Raw genomic sequence first — 21,941 nt, forward strand, 5'->3', positions numbered from 1 at the left:
CGTAGATAGAAATTTTGCTAGAGAAGGGAATGCTAAGATTCTTTTTTCTTTGGCTTTACCTATCTTTACTAGAGCCTCTTTGGTGTTTCGCGTAATTATTAAACAATAAATAAAAACACCAATTTACGTAAAAAAGAGAAAAATGGTAGACGGTTTATTATTTAAAAACTTTTAGAAAATTTACAATATATGCACGCACTACGTGTACTAACTGTCTACTTGTGGCGAACTAACCTATGACTGACTGGTTGATTGACTGATGTGGCACCGCTTTATAGTGTATAGTGTTCTAGAATATTCTTTTATGGGGCGACCGAGAACATTTGCGCTATATACATTTTGTGTTGCCTATCTGTCGCTAAGATTCTCGATCGTTCCATGATCGTACACCTCCTTAAAATAAAAAAAAATATTTACCAAAAATAGAAAACATAGTAAAAAATATCATTTTTCCATCCGAAATTTATTCAAAATTTTAAAAAATACTAATGCACAGAAATTTTTTTGATGAACAAAAAATAAAAAATGAAATTTATAAAATAATACCCCTTAAAAAAAACTTATGATCAAACATAATGAAATTAATAAATGTGATGTATGATTATGATTTATTTTAATATTAAAAAATATCGAATGCTAAATGTATGATCACGTTTCTATAAATGTTTAATATTTTAATTTATATTTTCTAAAAATTATACAAATATGATATAACTTAAATGTTCAATATAGTACATTATTATTCTAACATTACGTAATCTTATCATTCCATTCACCCTCCTCTCATTCGTAAAGGTCTCAACTGATACTTGTAGTCACTACCTCAGTTGCTATACGACAGGCGTTACTCATGAGCTATAGAACACTAATGATGCAAAAAACAATAATATAATACTAAATAAGTGTTGCTATAAATAGTAGTGATTGAAATTTTCGTAGGATTTATATTAACGTGGGAAAGTAGCACATAGCCAATGGGCAATCGAGAAGAAAAAAAACCTTTACTGGTAGGAAACAAAAATGGAGAACCTTCATCAAAGCCCTATTACTTGAGCCTTGTAAGTAAAAATTGATTTAAAAATAAAATGGGTAGCTTATTTATATATATATATATTTATAAATTAACTAAACGATTTACCCTTAAAATATATCTTATTATATAATAGAACAAAGAAAACGCTTTTCTGGGAAAATTACTTAGCATGTTCGTAGTATTTAATAGCTATAGTTATAAAATGTTCTGAAAATAATTTGATATTTTAATTTTAACATGTTTCTTAGTAATAAACACAAACATATACAGAAAAATCAAAGTATTTTTTAAAAATTTATATAGATTATTAGCTTTAATTTGAAATTTTTCAATGATTATTAATTTTTGAAATGATTTTTTTAGATATGGAACAAGAGTTACGTTTTTTTTTATTTGTATTTAGCTAATTATATTTAAAGTATCTTAAGAATATAACCAGTTTATCGAGAAGTTATCGTAAGAATCGTAAATTAACGAGAGTACAAGACTTCTATCCCCCAAACACACAGATTTTTATTCATTACATAATAATTATAATGTGATTCAATTACATATTATTTTTAAATTTACCATCTCTAAAATAAATGTACATCTGGAGGTGCAAAAATTATTCATAACAGTTTTAGCCATGGAAACTATTTCTATATTCTTGAGCTAGAAATGCGTGACCTCCCGCGGAATTAATTTGAAAATCCTTTTTTTTCTTGCAAATAGTACTATAGAAAGATTCTGACCAAGAAATATCAGGCCATCAAAAAAAAAGTATTATAAATTTTGTGTGAATTTAAAAAAAATGTTCAATCTTCCTAACACAAAAAAATTGTTAAAAAAGTTGCAAAATAAAAAAAAAAATTGTTGGAACTTCTTTTTAGTAGTTTTGCATAATTTGATAAAATAATAAAAAATTTCTAAAGCTTTATTACATTTTCTTATCAATAATTTTTTTGGGTAGCATCATAATTTGATTGGATTTGAATAATGTTATTTTTTTACAATTAAACTAAAAGTAATAGTTTGTCAAATATTCAAGCAAAAGTGAAATATTTGTTTGACGAGCAAAAAAAAAAAAGTTCAAAATATTTGAAATATTAAGAGGGCGAAAATAATTTTTTCCTCCTGTGTATTGACTTTTAATGTGCATTTGATATGTATATTGATTATGATAACATAACACATATCATATTAAAACATTACCTAATTTTTTATTAATTATTTGGTATAAGCTTAAAAATAAACAAAAAATATATATATTAGTTCCCTTTTCATACACTATAGAAATCCGACTTGTTCCTTCAAATAAGTTATTTGGAGTGTTATTTTAATAACGCTTATAGTTTTTAGAATTTTGTTAGTAACAGTTGCCGAAAAATCTATTTTACATTGACAAAAATCAAATTGAAATAAAAAGTTTGGTAGCTATGATTGTACGTTTTACGTTGGTTTTTTGATTAGTGCCACGAAAAATCCTAAGAGGTACAAAAACATCTCCTTTGCAAACTCTTCTGGGCATTTTTGGACCAAAAAATACAAATATCTCTCACTTTATAAATATTTATATCAATGGCATCAATAGGATTTCGTTTTGGTATATACGCAAGACATTTTTTCACGATTTATACTTGATAGAAAATATGATAACATGAGTTACCTTAGGAAGCACATTGCTCATCTTTTTATCTATATTGTTGGATATATATTTTTTTTAAAGTTATATTATTGTGGTAATTAATGAATTTTTAGGTTTAATCAATTGATAAACAGTTTATCATGAAAAATTAAAAATAATTCAAAATATCTAATGTCTCGATAAGGGCTATCAGATCTTATCATTATTTTATTTAAAATGAAACACAAATTAATAACTTTTGAATACAAAAAAAAACTGAAGAAAATTTAATTGGTTAAATCACAAAATTCTTGGTTTCATAATTGTGCAATTACACATTGGAGACAAGATTTTTATGTAAAATTTATATAGAATCTCTAAAAAGTTAGGAAACAGATCAATTGTTACAGACAATGAGAATAATACAAACCCGTTTCCTTACTTACTGAACATTTTATATGTGTACATTTTAATAGCTTATCCAAAACAAATGCCAAAATGGGATCATCTGATTAAATAACCTATCTACCAATGAAGCTATCTAACTTTCTTATATTTAATTATAACAATTGGAATCTATTTCAGAAATGGTACTGAATAACCTAATATCAAATATTGATATCACTTACCGCCTTCATTAAATTCATTGTATGTCAGTAAAAATAATGTCTGCATATTATTTTATTTTGGCATAACATCCAGTATGATTTTCTATTTGGTCTAATAAAAAAAACAATGTATTAGTCTTACTATATTATACATATAACAAAAATAAGCTAACTTTAATATCAAATAACTGATATATTGGCGAGTTTGACAAGATTGTTTGTAATTTATACAATATATTCACATATTTATTCTAATGCGGAGTAAACATCTTCGATCAAAGTACAATATAAAATTAATTGAATATTGTATTAAAATATTTAAACAATTTTAGTTTAAATAAAACAAAGAATTTAGCTTAGACGCCACAGAATTATGTTGATGTTTGTTCATAATAGCGCAATGAACTTAAAACGATAGATAAAAGAACCTTTGTTAACCTCTCGAATTGGTTCATGTTAATACAAATATACAAATTTATTTTTAATTATATTGTTAATCAATATCTAGGAATTGAAAATAATATTTTTTGAAAAATTACATTTTATTTGATAAATCAAACAATTTTGTCTGAATTAATATACAGATAACTTTCAACTATTTGGAGCTCAAAACATTGTAACAGTAAAAACATTTCTTGCACTTGGCCTTCCAACGGGTAATTAAAACGTAAAGCAGAAAAGAGTTCCTTGTGTTAATAAAATATTTTAACTTCTAACACCAGCAAAACAGATCAAAATAGTTAAGTTCGACTACACTAGATACAGAATATTCCTGAAACATACTTGTGGCAAATTGATTGATATACAGAGTGATCCATTTAGCATACATTTTTTTAGTTACATATTTTTCTCAAATTTGTGACCAATTAATTTTTAAAAAACTTATAGTTTTAATTTTTTTAATTGATAAAAATGTTTTATTTTTATTCTATTGCATTGGAAATTTTTATTTAACTTAATTCGATTATCAGTTATAACAATTTAAAGTTTCGATTTTTGGAGTTAAAATATATGTATATTCTCCGAGATATTTATAAATTGCTTCTTTAAAGTATTGCTATTTACAGATATGATGGAATTATTGCCAATTACAGCACTATTAAATGATAACGACAATGAACACTGGGTAATTATGAATCGACCCGTCATAAACGGATCAATTAGCAACCAGTTAGTAAAATCCCTCATATGTTATAGATTTATTTTAACTCAAAAATAAAAAACTTTAAAGTGTTATATCTAATAAACGATTGAAGTTATATCAAAAATTCAAAATCCATTTACTATTAAAAAAACCTGAATACATTTTATTAAATGCAAAATATTTATTCATTTTTGAAAAAATAAAATTGACACCTTTACAAGACATTGGAACGAACTAAAAATGTATTACATTGTTAATAATTCAAGAACAATTTGTAACTAAAAATTACCTAAAAAAAATTTCAAGATTATTTATATTCTGTGATTAATTGAGTGGTTTATGATAAACGGATATCTGTTCACCAGTAAGTATAAAGAAATTCAAAACCTCTGACTAAAAGAATTCTACAACTTTTTGACTGTATTTCCTTTATCTTAGTAGTGTTGTAAGCATGAGAAAGTTTTTTAAAGTCTTAGAAATATAAAAAAAAACACCAAAAATAAAAATATCTTTTTGGGAAAGAACAAGTAAATTAAATGTTTTTTTTAAATAGAGTATACTTATCATTTTAAATGCTGATTTAATTTTGATAATATAATATATATATATATTTATAATATAATAACGTTAAATGTTTTATTGTAATTAGTTATCACAAAACTAAAATAAATAAATAATTTAATAACGTTATCTTTTAAAATTTCGAAATGTCATTAATTGATAAAGATTTAAATGTGAATTTTCGTTAATAAAATGACATCTTTTCTAATATTATTGCTGCTAAACTATGACACTTTGTCTTTTAGAGCACATGGTACACATTGATAAATACCTGAGTTAAATTTACGCTAGGCTCCAGAAATATGTTACATTTTTAGAGTTCTCCACTAAATAATAATATTATATCTACAGAGAAAGTGAAGATAAACAGTGCTTGACTCACGGATTTCATTGGGTAATCTCGCACACATGTTACATCGTTTTACATAAAATTTTCATATCTACAATAGCTGATCACTTCATGTCTAGTCACGTTTTTGTTATGTTAGATTATAATATAGCCCAAGATAGTAGCATATTATTCTACTTTTATTTTACATTATTATTTATTTTAGAAATATTAAAGAGATACAATGATATTATACATTGCGGCAATCTGGAGAGGTCTAGAGAGAGCTTAGCTCCCTCTATTTCTATTGCATTCCCTTATAAATTATTTGTAAATTTATTTAGCAACATTTTTAAAGAGGGGAGAAATGAAGTTAGCTACATCAGAATTTTTTTTTAAAATTTGAAGTGACAGCACTTTGACGAAAACCTAACATATTAAAAAAACAATACAAAAATTAAAATCACGATGAACATATGTATATATCCGGTTCACTGCTTAGAATTTTTGCAAAAATTGAATCTACTTGAACTATACTATTACCAACTTATTATTAGTAAACAAATCAAAATTTAAAGACATTAATGAAAAATTATACTACTTCCTATTATGTTCTTTAGCAGTAGCATAGCCAGACAGAACAAAGAAGCCATAGCCTTCTTATTGACAGCAAAATTAATATCTAAAATAAAAAGATAAGCAAAAAAAATAAATTATCCAAAATTTGGAATTTTGTAAAAAAATTTTTTGCCTCCACCTTTGTTATAAAATTCTGGCTACGCCACTGTTACTAAGTATTATTATTTTTTCAACTATATTTAACTCCATCTTATTATCATATTACACAATTGAAATAAAACTGAAGCAGCACAACAGCTATCTCTTGTGCAACATACTTTTTACATATAATATTAAGGGACACTGAATAGTGACTTAAATGGTTTCTGTAGTCACGTAATTTTATTTCATTATTAAGTGGTATACCTGTGTTCTACAGTATACAAGCATCTGTTAATATATAGAACATAAATATAGTGTGAATAGTTCAACTTTTAACTATAAATAAACTGCAATTATACATTTTAATAAATTGCATAATATTTGCAAACTACACTTACAATATCAAAATAATAATTTTGTAAAGTTTTAATCTTTTGATAAAATTATCTTTTTTTTTTAATTATTTATACAGTCAAATGAATCAACTTGGTACAGTTAAATATCTATTTTCATTTTAGTCGCATAAAATTACAGTACTAGTAAAATGTTTACATGTAATTTTAAGATAAACAAACTTTTGTTCACGAAAATGAAGTAATGAAATCTGTAAATTATTTAACTGGCCCATGTTGAACTATTTTACGGTATCATAATTGCCAGTGCCATCGCCAAAATTTTCCAAGTTTCGGGCAACTTTTAAACTTCTGACTACCAGTTAGGGCATAACTCCTCCTCCTCTCTCTTATTTAATAGTACTAAAAAATATATTTATACTAATGTATGTTTTATATTAATTATAATTACCTATTATTATATATAACTATAAATTTATTGTTTTTGGTGAGGTAACATATATAAAATTATTATATTAATAAATTTTACTTAATTAAAATTTTAAAGTTTAAATGAAAATCAAATACTTTTTATACGTTTTCATTAGGAGGAATCCAAAACTTCAGGTCTTGAAAATCATCAAAAAATAACATATACATGGACTAATATGAATGTACATACAAAGAATGGGAAAAGTCCAAATGTATACCAATCGATAACATCTTTATGTTCAATGGGCTCAGGACAGAAAAAGCAAAAAAAAAAAATTTTAAAAAATGGTATGTTCAAATTATTTATAATAAATAAAAAAAAATTCAAGTAAAATTTATTATGGAGATTCTATATCCCCAAACAATATTTTTATAATTACATTAATTAATTTATAAAATAAACGATATGCCAATGTTCACCTTAATTTTGTGATCTACCTAAATGCAACTACGCCCTAGTTCGGCTGGGTCATAGCCTAGGTTAATGAACATCTTGTTTATATATAAATTATAAGTTATTATTGTAAACTTTATTATTTAAAAAATTTATACATAATTTTAAAATACATTTCAATAATTATTAAAATTTTAAAAATAAAAAAAAAATTATAATTTTTTTTTTTATAAAAGACAAATAATAAAGACTATAGGCCAAGTCTATAACACAATTGGTGTCACCATCTCTCTCAGGCGATTAACTAACTATCCGTCCTGGAGTACCAGAGGGTTTATTACATTTTTTTTTTTGTACATCAAACATGTTTTACTCTGCATCACAAAATAATTTCTGAATAAGCAAAAAAAAAAACAAGTTATCACAACTCACCACCCCAGGTTACAACCATTGGTTTTCATCATAAAAAAATTTGAGAAAGATTTAAACTAAATCAATATACAAAATTATTATTTAGTCAAAACTTCCAGTGCATAAATAATCAGCTCGAAGAAAAACTAAATTTGTATTTTATGCATTTTAATTGCTGAACAAAAATTCATCAGGTCCAATTTAAAGTGATTGAGATCTTCATAAGCATTCGTATCTATAGCTATGAAATTATCAGCTGTATAATATTTTAGCTTTTAATAATCTTTGCCTATAACTATATAAGTTTACGGACATCGAGCTTTTTATAATACTTGTAATAAGCGAAACTGTAATATTTTATTATTATCAAACAAACGTAGAGCTATTTTTCAAATTTATTTTCTAACAAACCTACAGATGTTTTTTCTCTATTAAATTTTATTAATGGTATTTCTTTTGTGCCCAATTTGATACCGTATACAAGTCAAACATAGGTGCGATCTAAGGGTTTATAGGGACTTAGATTTCATAAAATCCGCCATAGCCCCACTAAAAATTATGAAAATAACATGTCTTTTTACAAAGAAATATTTTAAGACGAGAAGACATTAAATAGTACCTCCTAAAAATTTTGTTCGAATTGCGCTAATAAATCTAAAATTTTATAAAATTTGTGAAAGTGCTCTTTTGTACGATATATAGATCTAGTATGCAATAAGAAAATTTTTTTAATTAAATGGACTAATTCAAGGGTATTTTACATAAAATTAAGCAGTATCTAATTATTTTCTGAAATCGAAATTCACAAATATAATTTAAGGACATATTTAAACTTAAAATTGGAGGCAATCCTATAAAAGATAATGTAGGATGGTCAACCGCCAACCAAAATTACCGATTCAACTAAGACCAATTGCAATTTAAAGCGATCATATTTGTATGAAATAGGAGTTATAAGCAAAATTAATAATTTGATGTTATCTTACTTAGAACTCGAAGGATCTCATTGACTAGAGTAAAAACGTTTATAGTTAATATAATTAAAGCTTCAAAGAAGACAAATTAAGAAAAAACTGTTGTTTTTTGGCGTTTTTTATTGTTAAAAGAAGGTCCTCATTTAGAAAAAATGTTAACTGAGAATTTTAAATGTCAATACGGCTAATTTTATGAAATACACCTTCTAGAAAAATTTAAATACCGCCTTCTCTTAAAATATTAACCAAACTTAATCGAATGATATGGTTTCAATTACAGTTAGCGGCTCTGCTCATCCAGGTGAACTTTTAGCCCTTATGGGATCCAGTGGAGCAGGGAAAACCACCTTGCTTAATTCATTAACATTTAGAAGTGACAGAAACGTTGTAGAAACTGGTGTTAGAGCTATAAATGGTGTACCTATAAACAGTAAAACGTTAACTGCTGTTTCGGCGTACGTTCAGCAACACGATTTGTTCATTGGAACTTTAACTGTTCGAGAACATCTTACCTTTCAAGTAAATATAAATTCAATAGAAATAATTAAGCCTAAATTATTTCAAATATTTTAATTCATTACAGAGTAATTTAATTAATATGATAAATGTAGACATTATCCCAAAAATATAATCCAATAATTATTTCAGATTAGTACATTTTTAAAAAAATATATTATTTGTAGGCTTTAGTCCGGATGGATAGACACATCCCACATCACAAACGAATGGCTCGCGTTGAAGAAGTTATACAAGAGGTAAAAAATTAACCTAAAATTTTATTGATACCCATAATTATAATGTATTCATCTAAAAACACCTTTTTTTATAAGTCTCGTTATGTCTTAGCTATCACTAAAAAAATGTGAAGACACAATTATTGGTGTACCTGGTAAATTGAAAGGATTGTCAGGCGGTGAAATGAAACGGTTGTCATTTGCTTCAGAAGTACATACCATAACAATTTTGTTTTTAATCATGTTTTAGTAAAATTTTAATAAATACTAATGAAATTAATTAAATGAAATCAGGTATTGACTGATCCACCTTTAATGTTCTGTGATGAGCCTACATCAGGGTTGGATTCATTCATGGCTCAAAATGTTATAAGTGTTTTGAAATCAATGTCTACAAAAGGAAAAACTATCATATGTACTATACATCAGCCGTCTTCAGAAGTATATTCAATGTTTGACAAAATCCTTTTACTAGCAAACGGTCAAACTGCTTTCTTGGGAACACCTAATGAAGCCATTGATTTTTTCAAAACGTAAGTTGTACATTATAGAAAAAAAATAAATATAGTTAAAATTGTAATAGTGTAATATTACAATTTTCACAATTGTACTGCCTTTTTTGACTATTGTTTAATGAATATTAAAGTTAACTCTTTTAAATTAAAGCCTTGGGGTAACTTGTCCGAAAAATCACAATCCCGCCGATTTCTTTATTCAATTATTGGCAATTGTTCCAACACAAGAAGTAGCTTCACACGAAACTATTGAAACAGTATGTGAAGCCTATGAAAATTCAATCTACAAACAAAACATCATGGCTCACCAAAGAAACTTAATGGATATGAAAAAAGTAGTATTTAAAATTAATTTTAAAATTCGTTTGAATTCATTTGAATCTTTTATTTATAGAATTCAATCGAATGGGATCATAAAGAATTGTCAAATCGTTCACCATATAAAGCCACGTGGCTAGAACAATTTTCAGCAGTTTTCTGGCGCTCTTGGTTAAGTGTTAAAAAAGAACCGACCATTACAAAAGTCAGGATGGTCCAAACAATAGTAATATTAATATTAAACTCAATAATATGGGATATTTGGGTTTATTTGAAAAATAAGGGTTATTTGAAACGTGGCAAGGTTAAGTGATGTAAGTAAAAGTTTTTTCGGGAAATTAATAAAAAATATTATATTTTCCTATAGTGAGGCGTTGGAAAGTCTGTCTTTGGGTACTCGTTTTTACAATTAATAGTTATTTATGTTAAATTTTATTTCACAGTATTGACATTAATATAGAAATTAATTTGGTATATTAAAAATTGTATTTTAATTTTTGATCAATAAAAAGGGATCATTTAGCCCTGCTTTGCCTCAATTACGGTAACTTCAGAAAATATACAAGGGTTACTTAAATTATTTTCGTTAATCGAAAGCCTTTTTTAATAATGATCTTGGGATCTATTAATAATATATAAATACACATAAAGATAAGTATGTAAATATTTTTAGCAGGAAAATTTAAATTATTTCTATTCTTTTTTTTTTTTTAATAAGTGCAAATCTAGAAATAAGAGAGCAAACATCTTGTGTTTACTATTGTTAATCACAGTGTCGTATTTTCACGAGACCGGACCTTCAATTGAAATAAAAGAACAAATAGGAGGGTGTAGTAAAAGGTTGAATCTCCCGACATTCTAAAAGTTATCTCGATCCAAAAAAAAATTTAAACACGTTACAAATTGATTAACAGTTAAAATTAATTAGATATAAATTTAAGCATATAATGATCATGGTGTAGCGCAGTGGATCATTTAGTCGCCGCCTTAACGCTGATGTTCAGATGCGCTACTTGCTATTGGTTCCCAGATGAGTTTCTATACAAAAACTTTAACAGTTACACACACCTTACTGGTTCCCTCAACCATAATGAGGTTGCGTCAAGTCGACATTCGACATAAAAATCCTGTCAAATCAATAAGGTAGAGCCGAATCCAAATAATTGTGAAGAGACTAAGGAGATGATGATATTTGAAAATATAACTATATTAGATTATAAAAAATCTACTCAATTTTTTTATAGATGGTAGCTTGTTTGATCAGTTTTATATTTTACAATCAACGTTTAGATCAGGATGGTGTTATGAACATTAATGGAGCTTTATTTATGTGTATATCAAACATGACTTTCCAGAACGTGTTAGCAGTTATAAATGTAAGCTTAACTTGGAATTTTGATAAGATCTAAAATAAAAACATTAAGACAACTACTTATTTACTGTTTTAAGGTTTTTTGTTCTGAACTCCCAGTATTCATGCGTGAACACTACAATGGCATGTATAGGACAGATGTTTATTTTTTGTGCAAAACGTTTGCTGAAATACCAATATTCCTAGTTATACCTGTATTATTTACTGTAATAATATACTATTTAATTGGTTTGAATCCAAAACTAATTCATTTTTTTATAAGCATAATAATTATAACATTAGTTAGTCTTGTCGCAGTTTCTTTTGGTAAGTAAATTTTCACATTAAATAAATTAATACATATTTCTAGAGATACTATATTTAGAAAAAATTCATAAAAAGTTTATATTTGAAATGTGTCAGTAAAAACATCAAAAATATTACTTACAGGTTACTTAATTTCATGTGTTAGTGGCAACATTTCAGTAGCTCTATCAATAGGTCCTACTATAGTTATACCTTTTCTACTTTTCGGAGGATATTTTTTGAATGTCAAGTAAGAAACCATATAAAATTAACACTTATATTAAAAACTCATTGTAACATAAAATATTTGTTCTTCGCTTCTTTAATAAATCTAAATTTCGATTTAATATTAAATGTACAGCTTTAAGTAAATACAAATCAGTAGAGAGTATTTTTATACAAATTTTATTTTTAGCTCAATTCCTTCCTATTTTCGATGGCTAAGCTTCTTTTCGTGGTTTAAGTATGCCAATGAAGGATTACTCATTAATCAGTGGGCTGATATCAATAGAATTGAATGTAACAGAGTTAATACCACATGTCCACGGACTGGTCATGCTGTTTTAGAATCAGTGAACTTTCTAGAAGTAAATAAAAAATATTAAAAATTAATATTGAAAACTAAATAATTATTAAATTTATATAAATTTAATTATTACATTGATGTTTCATAGTAATAAAATTTAAAAAAAACTTTTGTTAAATTTTTATTTGACTGATGAAAAAGGCTTGTGTTGTAATAGGGCCTATTACAACACTTGGGACTTCATACATTTATAAAAATTGTTTAAATCATCCTGAATATATCAATGGTTAGACTATATTTTTATTAATTTTTCTTAAAACTTAACATTACATTTTTTAAAAGTACAAATTACAAAAATAATTTTAATTGGTGTAGTTATGAATTACTTATTGATATGTTACATATTACATAACATATCAACAGATCTGTTTATACCATTGCTTTACCTGGACTTAGGTGCACTGGAAATAGTAAAAATAAATTTTATAAATGTATGAAGTCCCAAACCATATCTATGATTCATACAGTTACAAAAAATAACAAACAAACTAAAATGTCTTAAAAAGTTTGAGCTGATTAAAAAAAAAATTAAGTTGTATAAAAAACATTTTTTGGGCATACATCTTTAAGCAATTGACCAATTCAAATATTAATGTAATATGAATTTGACTAATAAGAATCATATTTTAGGGAAATTTCTACATGGATATTGTTTTACTGTTTTGCTTAATTATCATATTCAGGATACTTGCATTTTTGGCTCTTCTTGCAAGAACCTCAAGGAAATAACAATATTTCAATGTCACATATTCTATTAATTTAGAAAATTACTTAAAGAATGCACATAACTACTTAATCAATTTTTTTATAAAAAATTATTAATAAATTATATGTACATATATACATAATTAATTTTTCTATTGATAAGAAAGTAGTATTTAATTGATCTGTCAGAGCACATGTGAATAAAGTACTTAAAATAAAAATAAATTGAGGTATTTTTATCATTAATTCATAATTTTTTATTAAATATAAATAAATTACGACAAATCAGACTATGGAAATATTGAACTAAGGATAAAAGTTTTATGCACAGTATATAAAACAATTTAATTACATTTTATTTATTAATTGCAATTTTTATATATACAGAGTGTTCAGTAAGAAACAAATTTATTTTGCTCTCATTGTTTGTAATAATTTACCTGTTTCCTAACTTACTGAATACCCTGTTTTATATATGTATGTATAATAATGGATGAGGAGATGAAAAGTAAAGTAGTAGAAGTAGCTAGGAAAAGTGACAGAATTATAGTCATAAAATTGATAATCGAGGAAAAAGTGCTGAATGTAATAAGTGCCTATGCACCACAAGTAGGATGCGAAAAAAAAATAGATAAGTGTTTTGGAGAAAGATGGATGAGGTGATGCAAGGGGTACCTGGCAATGAGGATGTGGTGATAGATGGAGATATGAATGGACATATAGGTAATGAGAGGAGAGGATATGATATGAATAGATAACAAATTGATTATTTTATGTGGAAGAGAGAGAGAGCGTAAAGCAAGTAAAAGATTGTAAAGCTATATCAGGCAAGAGTGTAACTACACAACATAGACTGAACGTAATGGAGTTGTAGTGTACCGGAAAAAAAATATACAAAAATAGAAAAAACAAGGGTGAGAAATCGAAGATCCGGTGGTGGAAATTGAAAGGGGAAAGTGAAAAAGAGTTTGTAAAGACAGTAAAAAAGAGGACGGTGTGGATGTCGAGGGAGACATAAATGATGTGTGGAATAGATTTGCTAGTTGGGTAAAAAATACTGCAAAGGAGTGTATTGGTGAGAGTAGGAGTATGAAGAATGCCTGGAAACAAGGTAACCTGGTGGTAAGATGAGGACGTTCAAAAAATCATAGAAAGTAAGAAAAAGCAATTAAAAAAATGGTAGAAGAGCAAAAGGAAAGAAGATTGGATAGAGTATAAACGCTTGTGCAAAGAAGCCAAGTGTGCAGTTTAGTTTTAGTTTTAGTTTTAGTTATTATTGAGGTGGACATAATGCCCATGCACTCAGACCTGTTGGTCCATTGTGCGCACCTCATACCGAATTGTTTTGATTCGGTTTACCCACCTAAGTGTTATCACCAAAGTGTTAATACCAAGTGTGCAGTAAGTAAGGCAAAGTTTAAGAAGTATGATGAGTTGTATGATAAGCTAGGAACAAAGGAAGGTGAGAAAGAAATCTATAGACTTGCAAAAGTAAGAGAGAAAAGTTCTTAAGATTATTATTATATAAGGTGTATAGAAAGTGTGATAATAAGGTACTCTCGAGCGATGATGATGTGAAAAAAGGTGGAAAGAGTATTTTGAAAAATTACTGAATGAGGAGTACCCAAATGAGACATTAGAGGATATCTTGTGAAATGAGGGACCTGTAGATTTAATTAATGAGAAAGAGGTATGGGAGGCTGTGGCATCAATGAAAAATAATAAAGCAGAAGGACCAAATGAAGTGCCAGTAGAAGTATGGAAAATATTAGACGATTATTAGGAAATTAATCAAAGGCTAGAGGTGTGGAAATCAGCTCTTGAAGAAAAGAGTTTAAGAATATGCAGAAGTAAGACAGAGTATATAGAGTACCAATTTGACAAAGGAAAACACGAGGTAGGAGAAATGAGATCAGTGACAATAGGTGAAGATGTGATTGGAGAGGTGGAAAGTTTTAAGTATTAAGTTTAAACTGAATAAAAAATGAATTTTGTAACTTATTAGCTTTTGAAAGCTTCAAAATTATATGTTTACATCAAATGCATAAAATTTTGAATTTAAATATTTATATTTAAAATAAAAACATTAATAAGCAAAAATTGCACTTGTATACTGATTTTAAAACAAAAAATGAATAATATTTTCATACTTACAATGATGGTTAATAGTGATACACATTTGTATGGTTTGAAGTAGTATACTTTATACATACATGAGGATAATTCAATCTCCAATCAAGAATATTCATTTCTTTGATATTTTCACAAAAATTAACATCCATTAATTTTAGATGTTTACAATTCTGTAGAAATCTTGAACAAGCATCAGCAGTAATTGCCCTTAGTCCAACTAAATCTATTTGCTCTAATAGAGGACAATTGTTAGAAAATGCTAACAAATCTCTATCACAAACTCCACGTAATGATACAATGATAATTTTTTTAAGACTTGGACAAGCTTTGGCTAAACTTACAAGACTATCTCCAGGGATACTTAAACCCAAACTAAAAATAAATACCATAATAACAACTTATTTATTATTTATATTTAAATATTTAAAAATACTAACCACCAGCCTAGATCAATTTCTTCAAGTTTTGAACAAGCAGTCAAATAGCGCAATCCACTAGGAGATAATGTATAACTTTTCCAAAAGTCCACAGAAACAAGATCTGTATTCCAAAATGCTAAAGTAAACGCCACTCTATCCATTGTTTCAATTTTTTTACAAGACCCTAAAAATTTACAAATATTATCATTATATTAACTGATAGGCTGTTAAATTCAGTTTCTATAATAATAATTACCTAAATTTATGTGCTTCAAGTAAGGAGTACAACATAATATGGATTCTAGTGCTTTTACAGTGATATTAGTCCTATAGAAATCAAATCGTTCAATTTTTGGAAAACTAAGCATACAGTTGAACTCAAATTCAATTGAAGTACAATTCCTTAAACTTAACTCTATTAAAATAAAATAAATCACATTTTACAACATTATTTTAATTATATAATTAATTTTAATTTGTTTAAAGTAAAGAATATTTATATATTTATTCACAACAGTACCTTTAAGATTTGGGCAGTATAAACTAATGGCAGTTAAAACAGTACATTTGACAAATCCACAACTGTCCAAACGAAGATTTGTGAAATTATTTCCACATTTTTTAATAAATCTAAATGCAATACATATACAGTGTGATAAATTAAAGACAAGACAACAAACATTAAATCAGAAACTATAGAATATCTTCAATTTTTATAAAGGAAAATATTATTTGATTCAAAAAACTAAGCAATTGTATTTAGTTAAATTATTTTATTTTTTCTTTCTGAAGAAAAAAAATGGTAACCACTGTTTTTTTTTAATTTTTATTAGTTTCATGACATGTATAAAAAAATAATTACAAGTTGTAATTTGTCTTAATAATTTTTTTTATTGGATCAGCCAATTGCGTTTTAACATTATTTAAAGATTTGAGTTTAAAATTAAAATTCATCTATAATTTGGTTTTTATAAATCCAAAGGCAATCATTATCTTTTTTAACTGACTTTAAATTATTATTGGTATTTATTCTTACTATCGTAAGTAACAAATAATAACAAGAATTGTTAATAAAAACTTATTTATGTGATAACATGAAGAAGTGCTAAACATCAAATTATCAATAGAAAATTGGTCTAAAAATTATTAAATGTTGACAAACAAAAACAGAAGAACAGTTTATTGTATAAAAAATATTAAAAGAACAAAAATTTTTTTCTATTGTATCGTTAAACTAAAAATCCCAACGCAGCACAGGGGGGTCGCGGCACAGTGGTGACGTGGCATAGTTGGATCAAGTATAATGATATCTGACAGTGATTACAATCACTCTAAAAAAAAACGCTTCGATACAAATTTTTAGATAGTGTTGAATTTTAACAAATTGGTGGATTATTCCAAAAGCTACATGATCTGCTATTTTCTTATTAATATCCTGAATGAAAAAGGGATTATTAAAAAATATTATTTCTCATAAAAAAATTGTGTTGATTCATACACTTTTCAATAAGTTATAGCATTATAACGTTAAAAATGTAAAAAATAAAATCAAGAATTTTCACACGAAAATAGCATTTGGTAGCCATTTTACTACGAAGACAAGTCCAGAGGTCAAATTTTTTTTTTCATAATAAAGTATATTACATTATATTTAATTTAAGATATATATAAATGTGTCAGACTTTCCGGAACATTTTCAAAAGTCAAGTTGAAAAAGTTCTACTTTCTATATGCATTTTTATGTTTTGAACCCTCCCTGTATTAAGGGAAATGGTCCGATTAAAAAAAAAAAGTATGTCGAATTAAAGAGGTATATGAATAATATTTCTCATAAAAAAATTGTATTGATTCATACATTTTTCAAAGATTTATAGCGTTATAAAGTTAAAAATATGAAAAAGAATTTTTTACAAAAATCGAATTTTGTTTATTAACTTTGATGACTGTTTTCACCATGAAAACAAAATAAAGTCCGAAATTTTTTTTTTCCATAATAAAGTATATTACATTAGCTTTAGTTTAAGATATATATAAAAGTGTCAGTATTTTCAGAACACTTTCAAAAGTAAGTTGAAAAAGTTAATTTTTTGTGAAAAAGTTTTTTTTTTAAATCCCCCCCTGTGGGCTGGTAAAGGGTAAAATTTATAAAAAAAAATATACTAAATGATAGGTAAAGACATCAATCATCTATTAAAAAAAAAAATTATATTGATTTGTTTATTTTTGAAAAAGTTATGGCTGTTTTAAGTAAAAAAATTGAAAAAATTTCGAAAATTAGCGATTTTTAAATTTGTAATTTTTTTGGAGGTTTCCCCCATTTACGGGGAACGAGGGAAATATTTTCAATTTTTGAGGGTAATGTCTTCGACTAGATACGATTTTTGATCTTTTGACGTATTATTGAAAGAAATCGGTTCAGTGAGAGCTGAGAAAAAGTGGTAACAGACACAACGTAGTTAAATTAATACCTTCTCAGCTTCGCATCAAAGCTAAAAGGATTCATATTAAAGAAAATTAAAATTTAAGCAATTTAACCCTGGGAAATAATAAAAAATAATAACTTAACTACACATTTCTTTTAATTATTTTAAATCAATTGAATTTTGTCTTTATAATAATATTTTAATATTAAACAATATAGTTTTAAGAAACATAATGTTTAATTGAGCATCTAATACTTTAATTCAATTGATAAACAAAAATACTTACAAATTAAATTCAGTACTTGATATTCCATTAGTTATTCCACACCATGATAAATCTAATTTTGTTAAACGTGTACAATAAGGCTCAAGTGAAGTCAACATTAAGTATGAGAATGATGACCAATAAGGCTACAAATTATCATTTAAAATTCAATGAATTTAATACCATATTTATTTTGTTTATAAATTTTATTATTATCTCACTTTTAGGTTAATTTCTGTATATAAAAATTCATCTTTACATATATCATTAAACCGTTTACACACAGCCATACATCTACGTAACGATTTTAGATCCAGAAATGAAAAAATAAGCATTAATGTTTCATCCTACAAAAAAAATTAACTTAAGTTAGTTTTAATTTAGCAATATATCAAAAACTACATAATATAATTAAATAACACACCGGTAATTGAGATATGAGATCAAAATTAGGAGCCTTGCGACATTCAATTTCCAATTCTTCAATATTTTTAATCAATTTTATAAATGGATCTAAACTTGTAGAAACCGGAATCTAAAAGTATAATACCATACGTTATATAAAAAGTAAATTATCTTCAAATGTAAATTACTTTAGGCAATATTGACGAAACACTGACTTCAGATGCATGCTGATTATCATCAAAAATATAACCTGAAAGTGTAGGTGTGATTGGAAGGCGTTTTACATTAATAATTCCATCTTCTGGATTATTTACAATGCCACCTAATGAAACAGCATCTAATTCGGTGTAGTAGTCTAATTGTGTATGATTAAACTCAATACATATTTGCCTTAATTAAAAAATGTTATTTAGTTAACTCTAATTGCTCAAATAATTTTAATTTTTATACTTTATACGCTCTCCTATAAACTTAATTTGTGGAGAAAATAAACGAGACTGCCGAATACCATTGCAATTTTGTGGCATACCTTCCCAAAGCAGCTTCCATGCTTTTGTTTCTGGTTGGTCCACTACTTTTCCTGATATACGAATTACTGATCCAGGGGTATATGTCTCAAAAATGGAAACTACCATAGGTATAACCGGAATATCAAATGACAAAACTAAAAAAATTTTGTTTCAAAATAATACAATATTTTAAATATTACACTAATGAAATATGATACCATTTAATCTATTTTAGATTTTTACTAAAAGAAGGATAACAGGTAAAATAGCTTAAAAAACAAAAAATCAACTATAGAACCCTACCTTAAATAAACAAATTCATACTGGAGACATATTATACTAGTCTGATATTAGTTCAAAACATACAAAATAGTTTAAATTAGTAATACAATAATAATAAAGTTTATTAAACTTTTATTGTTCAGAATATTTACATATATATCCATGTCTTCAGTTTTATTCTGATGTTTCAAACTATACAACGAGTTTGAAATGCCAGCATAAAATTGAAAACATAGATATATCTGTAAATATTTTAATAATTCAACAATTTATGAAAGCTTTAACACAACTATTAATCATTTTATGATTTAGGATTATTAAATAGCATTATTAGATAGCAAAATAAAACTGGAAACAATATATCAAAAATAATTCATATATTAATAAAATCAGATTAAATATAATATTAAAACATTAATATTACAACTATAAATAAACACACACACACACATATGATTCTAACAAAAATCTGTTATGGATTTTTCTCCTAAAATATAGAAAAAACACCATGCAAGAATAATGTTTTAATTAGTGTTAAAGAGGGAAGAAGAGTTAGATTTTCTCCCTAACAAGTATTATAGAGAAAATAAATCTACTAAACAAATAACATAAAATTTACTTATAAAATCTTCGCTTTTAATTTTGCCAGCATTTTGTGGCATTATTGAACATTTTCTGGAAGGTGAATGTTCTTTCCATGGTCCATAAGATCTCTAAAAATGAATATAATTGATAATATGATAATATAAAAATAACATTACAATAATAAATAAAAAATATTTAACTACAATCTATTTTCTATTGTTTAAAACCATAACATTAAACCATTTAAAAACATTAAAAAGTACCATCATAGTATTCTTGAATATGAAGTATAAAATGTATTGTACACCAGAAACAAAAATTTTATAAGTAATCGCAAAATAGTTAATATCAAAAATCAAAGAAAATCATAATATTTATAGTGAAATTGTAAATAAGTACATTTTTATGACTATTTAAATTTAATAGATATAATGAAACGTAGAAAATATAACTGTAGATTACCATAACATAGGATTGTGGAAAATCTCCATAGTTGGGAAATTTGCTCGGCTTTCCTGTAAGGTTGCTGGCAGTATATGATATACTTATATCACTACCATATTGCGAGCTAAAGTCAACAACCTCAGATGCAAATTGAAAAACAAAACCATCCATTTCATGACATTGTTGACTTGTTTGGTCGGCATAAGTTCTCGTATAATCAATGTATGACTTGCATAACTTTTTTAGATCGGCTAAATTAAAACCGAGCTGTTCTTCTGTCATGACGTTTTTTTGAATCTTATAAACTAATAAATCACAGTGAACCGTGGACTTCTAGAACACATTTTAATGTAAATGATAAATAATTATGTTAAAATAAATCATATTTATAATACAGCCTTATATTAACTATTATTAAATTTGAAGATTATTATTTAAAAAAAAACTAATCTGTACATTCAATGTTTTTGTTAGAATTTACAAGATTTTATCACATAATTCTTTCAAGATACTAAGCTTGCATTGGTGATAACCGATTAAGTGTTACCAATATTTAAAGAAAATGCAACTATTATATTTATATTTATCTACTTAATTGTAAAATTTAATTCATTTTTTAAAATATTACTGAAAAATACAAGTATAAATTGCATAAGATATGATTTAAAAATCTTAATTATATTTTCATATTTAAACGGAAATAAATTTAAATTTTAAAACAGACAGCGTACAATAGTTGATAAAATCCAAAATTATCAACTGTATTTTCGTTTGTATTACTTTTTTTAAAGATTTTTAAGTATACTTAATAATAATATGTATTATTTTTTATACAATTAAAATATATCAAAATTTTATATTATAAATTTAAATCAATATTTTCCTATTTCTATTATGAAATGGACCTTGTGCCCAGATAACTTCTATTAATAGTTTTTTTATTGCGAGACCCGAAAATACTAAAAATATTTTTTTTGATCTAGAAATTTTCCTTAATACTTCACTAAATAAGTTTTGTTAAATTGAATTTTATAAACAGAAAAAATACATTATAACAAAAACCATTCAACATAAACTTTTAAGAAATGAAAATGAAATTTATAAAAAAAGACTTAGTTACTATTTGTCCCTTTGTTTTTAATTATCTTGGATAATCATTAGTTAATTAAAAAAATTTTTAAAAGGTAATTAAGGCAAGATAATCCGTAGGTATTTTTTCATCCCTCTAAAATATATAAAAGAAGTATGACATTATCTTAGATTCTAAAAGTTGACGAGCTTATGCCAGTATTTTAAATATATAAATTTAGCTTCAATGCGAAACTGACAATTTATTTAACTACGGTATGTTTATTTAT

General features: G+C 25.9%; 2 protein-coding genes and 1 long non-coding RNA gene across 3 annotated transcripts; 1 reads left to right on the forward strand and 2 right to left on the reverse strand.

The window, feature by feature from the left end:
• Positions 1 to 128: 128 nt before the first annotated feature.
• LOC126905162 (uncharacterized) lies at positions 129 to 3,749 on the reverse strand. The gene is made up of 3 exons (XR_007703881.1): positions 3,421 to 3,749; positions 3,269 to 3,359; positions 129 to 393 (listed from the first exon to the last, which is right to left on the reverse strand). It is a non-coding gene; the product is annotated as an uncharacterized LOC126905162 (long non-coding RNA).
• On the forward strand, positions 807 to 13,324 carry LOC126905153 (protein white). The gene is made up of 13 exons (XM_050684617.1): positions 807 to 1,058; positions 6,941 to 7,112; positions 8,884 to 9,122; positions 9,287 to 9,358; positions 9,450 to 9,548; positions 9,632 to 9,870; positions 10,004 to 10,187; positions 10,247 to 10,396; positions 11,415 to 11,546; positions 11,620 to 11,848; positions 11,972 to 12,077; positions 12,243 to 12,414; positions 13,044 to 13,324. The coding sequence occupies exons 1-13, from the start codon at positions 975 to 977 to the stop codon at positions 13,140 to 13,142; spliced, it is 1,977 nt and encodes a 658-aa protein (XP_050540574.1). The 5' UTR covers positions 807 to 974; the 3' UTR covers positions 13,143 to 13,324.
• Positions 11,971 to 21,062, reverse strand: LOC126905154 (F-box/LRR-repeat protein 4). Its single transcript, XM_050684618.1, has 12 exons — positions 20,602 to 21,062; positions 20,174 to 20,267; positions 19,214 to 19,427; positions 18,952 to 19,153; positions 18,783 to 18,893; positions 18,580 to 18,705; positions 18,380 to 18,504; positions 16,191 to 16,300; positions 15,927 to 16,085; positions 15,689 to 15,854; positions 15,273 to 15,623; positions 11,971 to 12,408 (listed from the first exon to the last, which is right to left on the reverse strand). The coding sequence occupies exons 1-11, from the start codon at positions 20,863 to 20,865 to the stop codon at positions 15,281 to 15,283; spliced, it is 1,914 nt and encodes a 637-aa protein (XP_050540575.1). The 5' UTR covers positions 20,866 to 21,062; the 3' UTR covers positions 11,971 to 12,408; positions 15,273 to 15,280.
• Between the last annotated feature and the right edge of the window lie 879 nt (positions 21,063 to 21,941).

This window comes from Daktulosphaira vitifoliae, unplaced genomic scaffold, assembly GCF_025091365.1.
Source record: "Daktulosphaira vitifoliae isolate Bord-2020 unplaced genomic scaffold, ASM2509136v1 Scaffold_4, whole genome shotgun sequence".
NCBI lineage: Eukaryota > Metazoa > Arthropoda > Insecta > Hemiptera > Phylloxeridae > Daktulosphaira > Daktulosphaira vitifoliae.

Bases quoted from the DNA above. Each gene is read 5' to 3' on its own strand.
- LOC126905154 (XM_050684618.1), bottom strand. From the start codon at position 20,865: ATGACAGAAGAACAGCTCGGTTTTAATTTAGCCGATCTAAAAAAGTTA. The intron at 20,268-20,601 runs GTAATCTACAGT...ATTCATTTTTAG, and splicing joins TTCCACAATCCTATGTTATG to AGATCTTATGGACCATGGAA. The intron at 18,894-18,951 runs GTAATTTACATT...TTATACTTTTAG, and splicing joins TTTCGTCAATATTGCCTAAA to ATTCCGGTTTCTACAAGTTT.
- LOC126905153 (XM_050684617.1), top strand. From the start codon at position 975: ATGGGCAATCGAGAAGAAAAAAAACCTTTACTGGTAGGAAACAAAAAT. The intron at 7,113-8,883 runs GTATGTTCAAAT...TTTCAATTACAG, and splicing joins AAAAAAAATTTTAAAAAATG to TTAGCGGCTCTGCTCATCCA. The intron at 9,123-9,286 runs GTAAATATAAAT...TATTATTTGTAG, and splicing joins GAGAACATCTTACCTTTCAA to GCTTTAGTCCGGATGGATAG.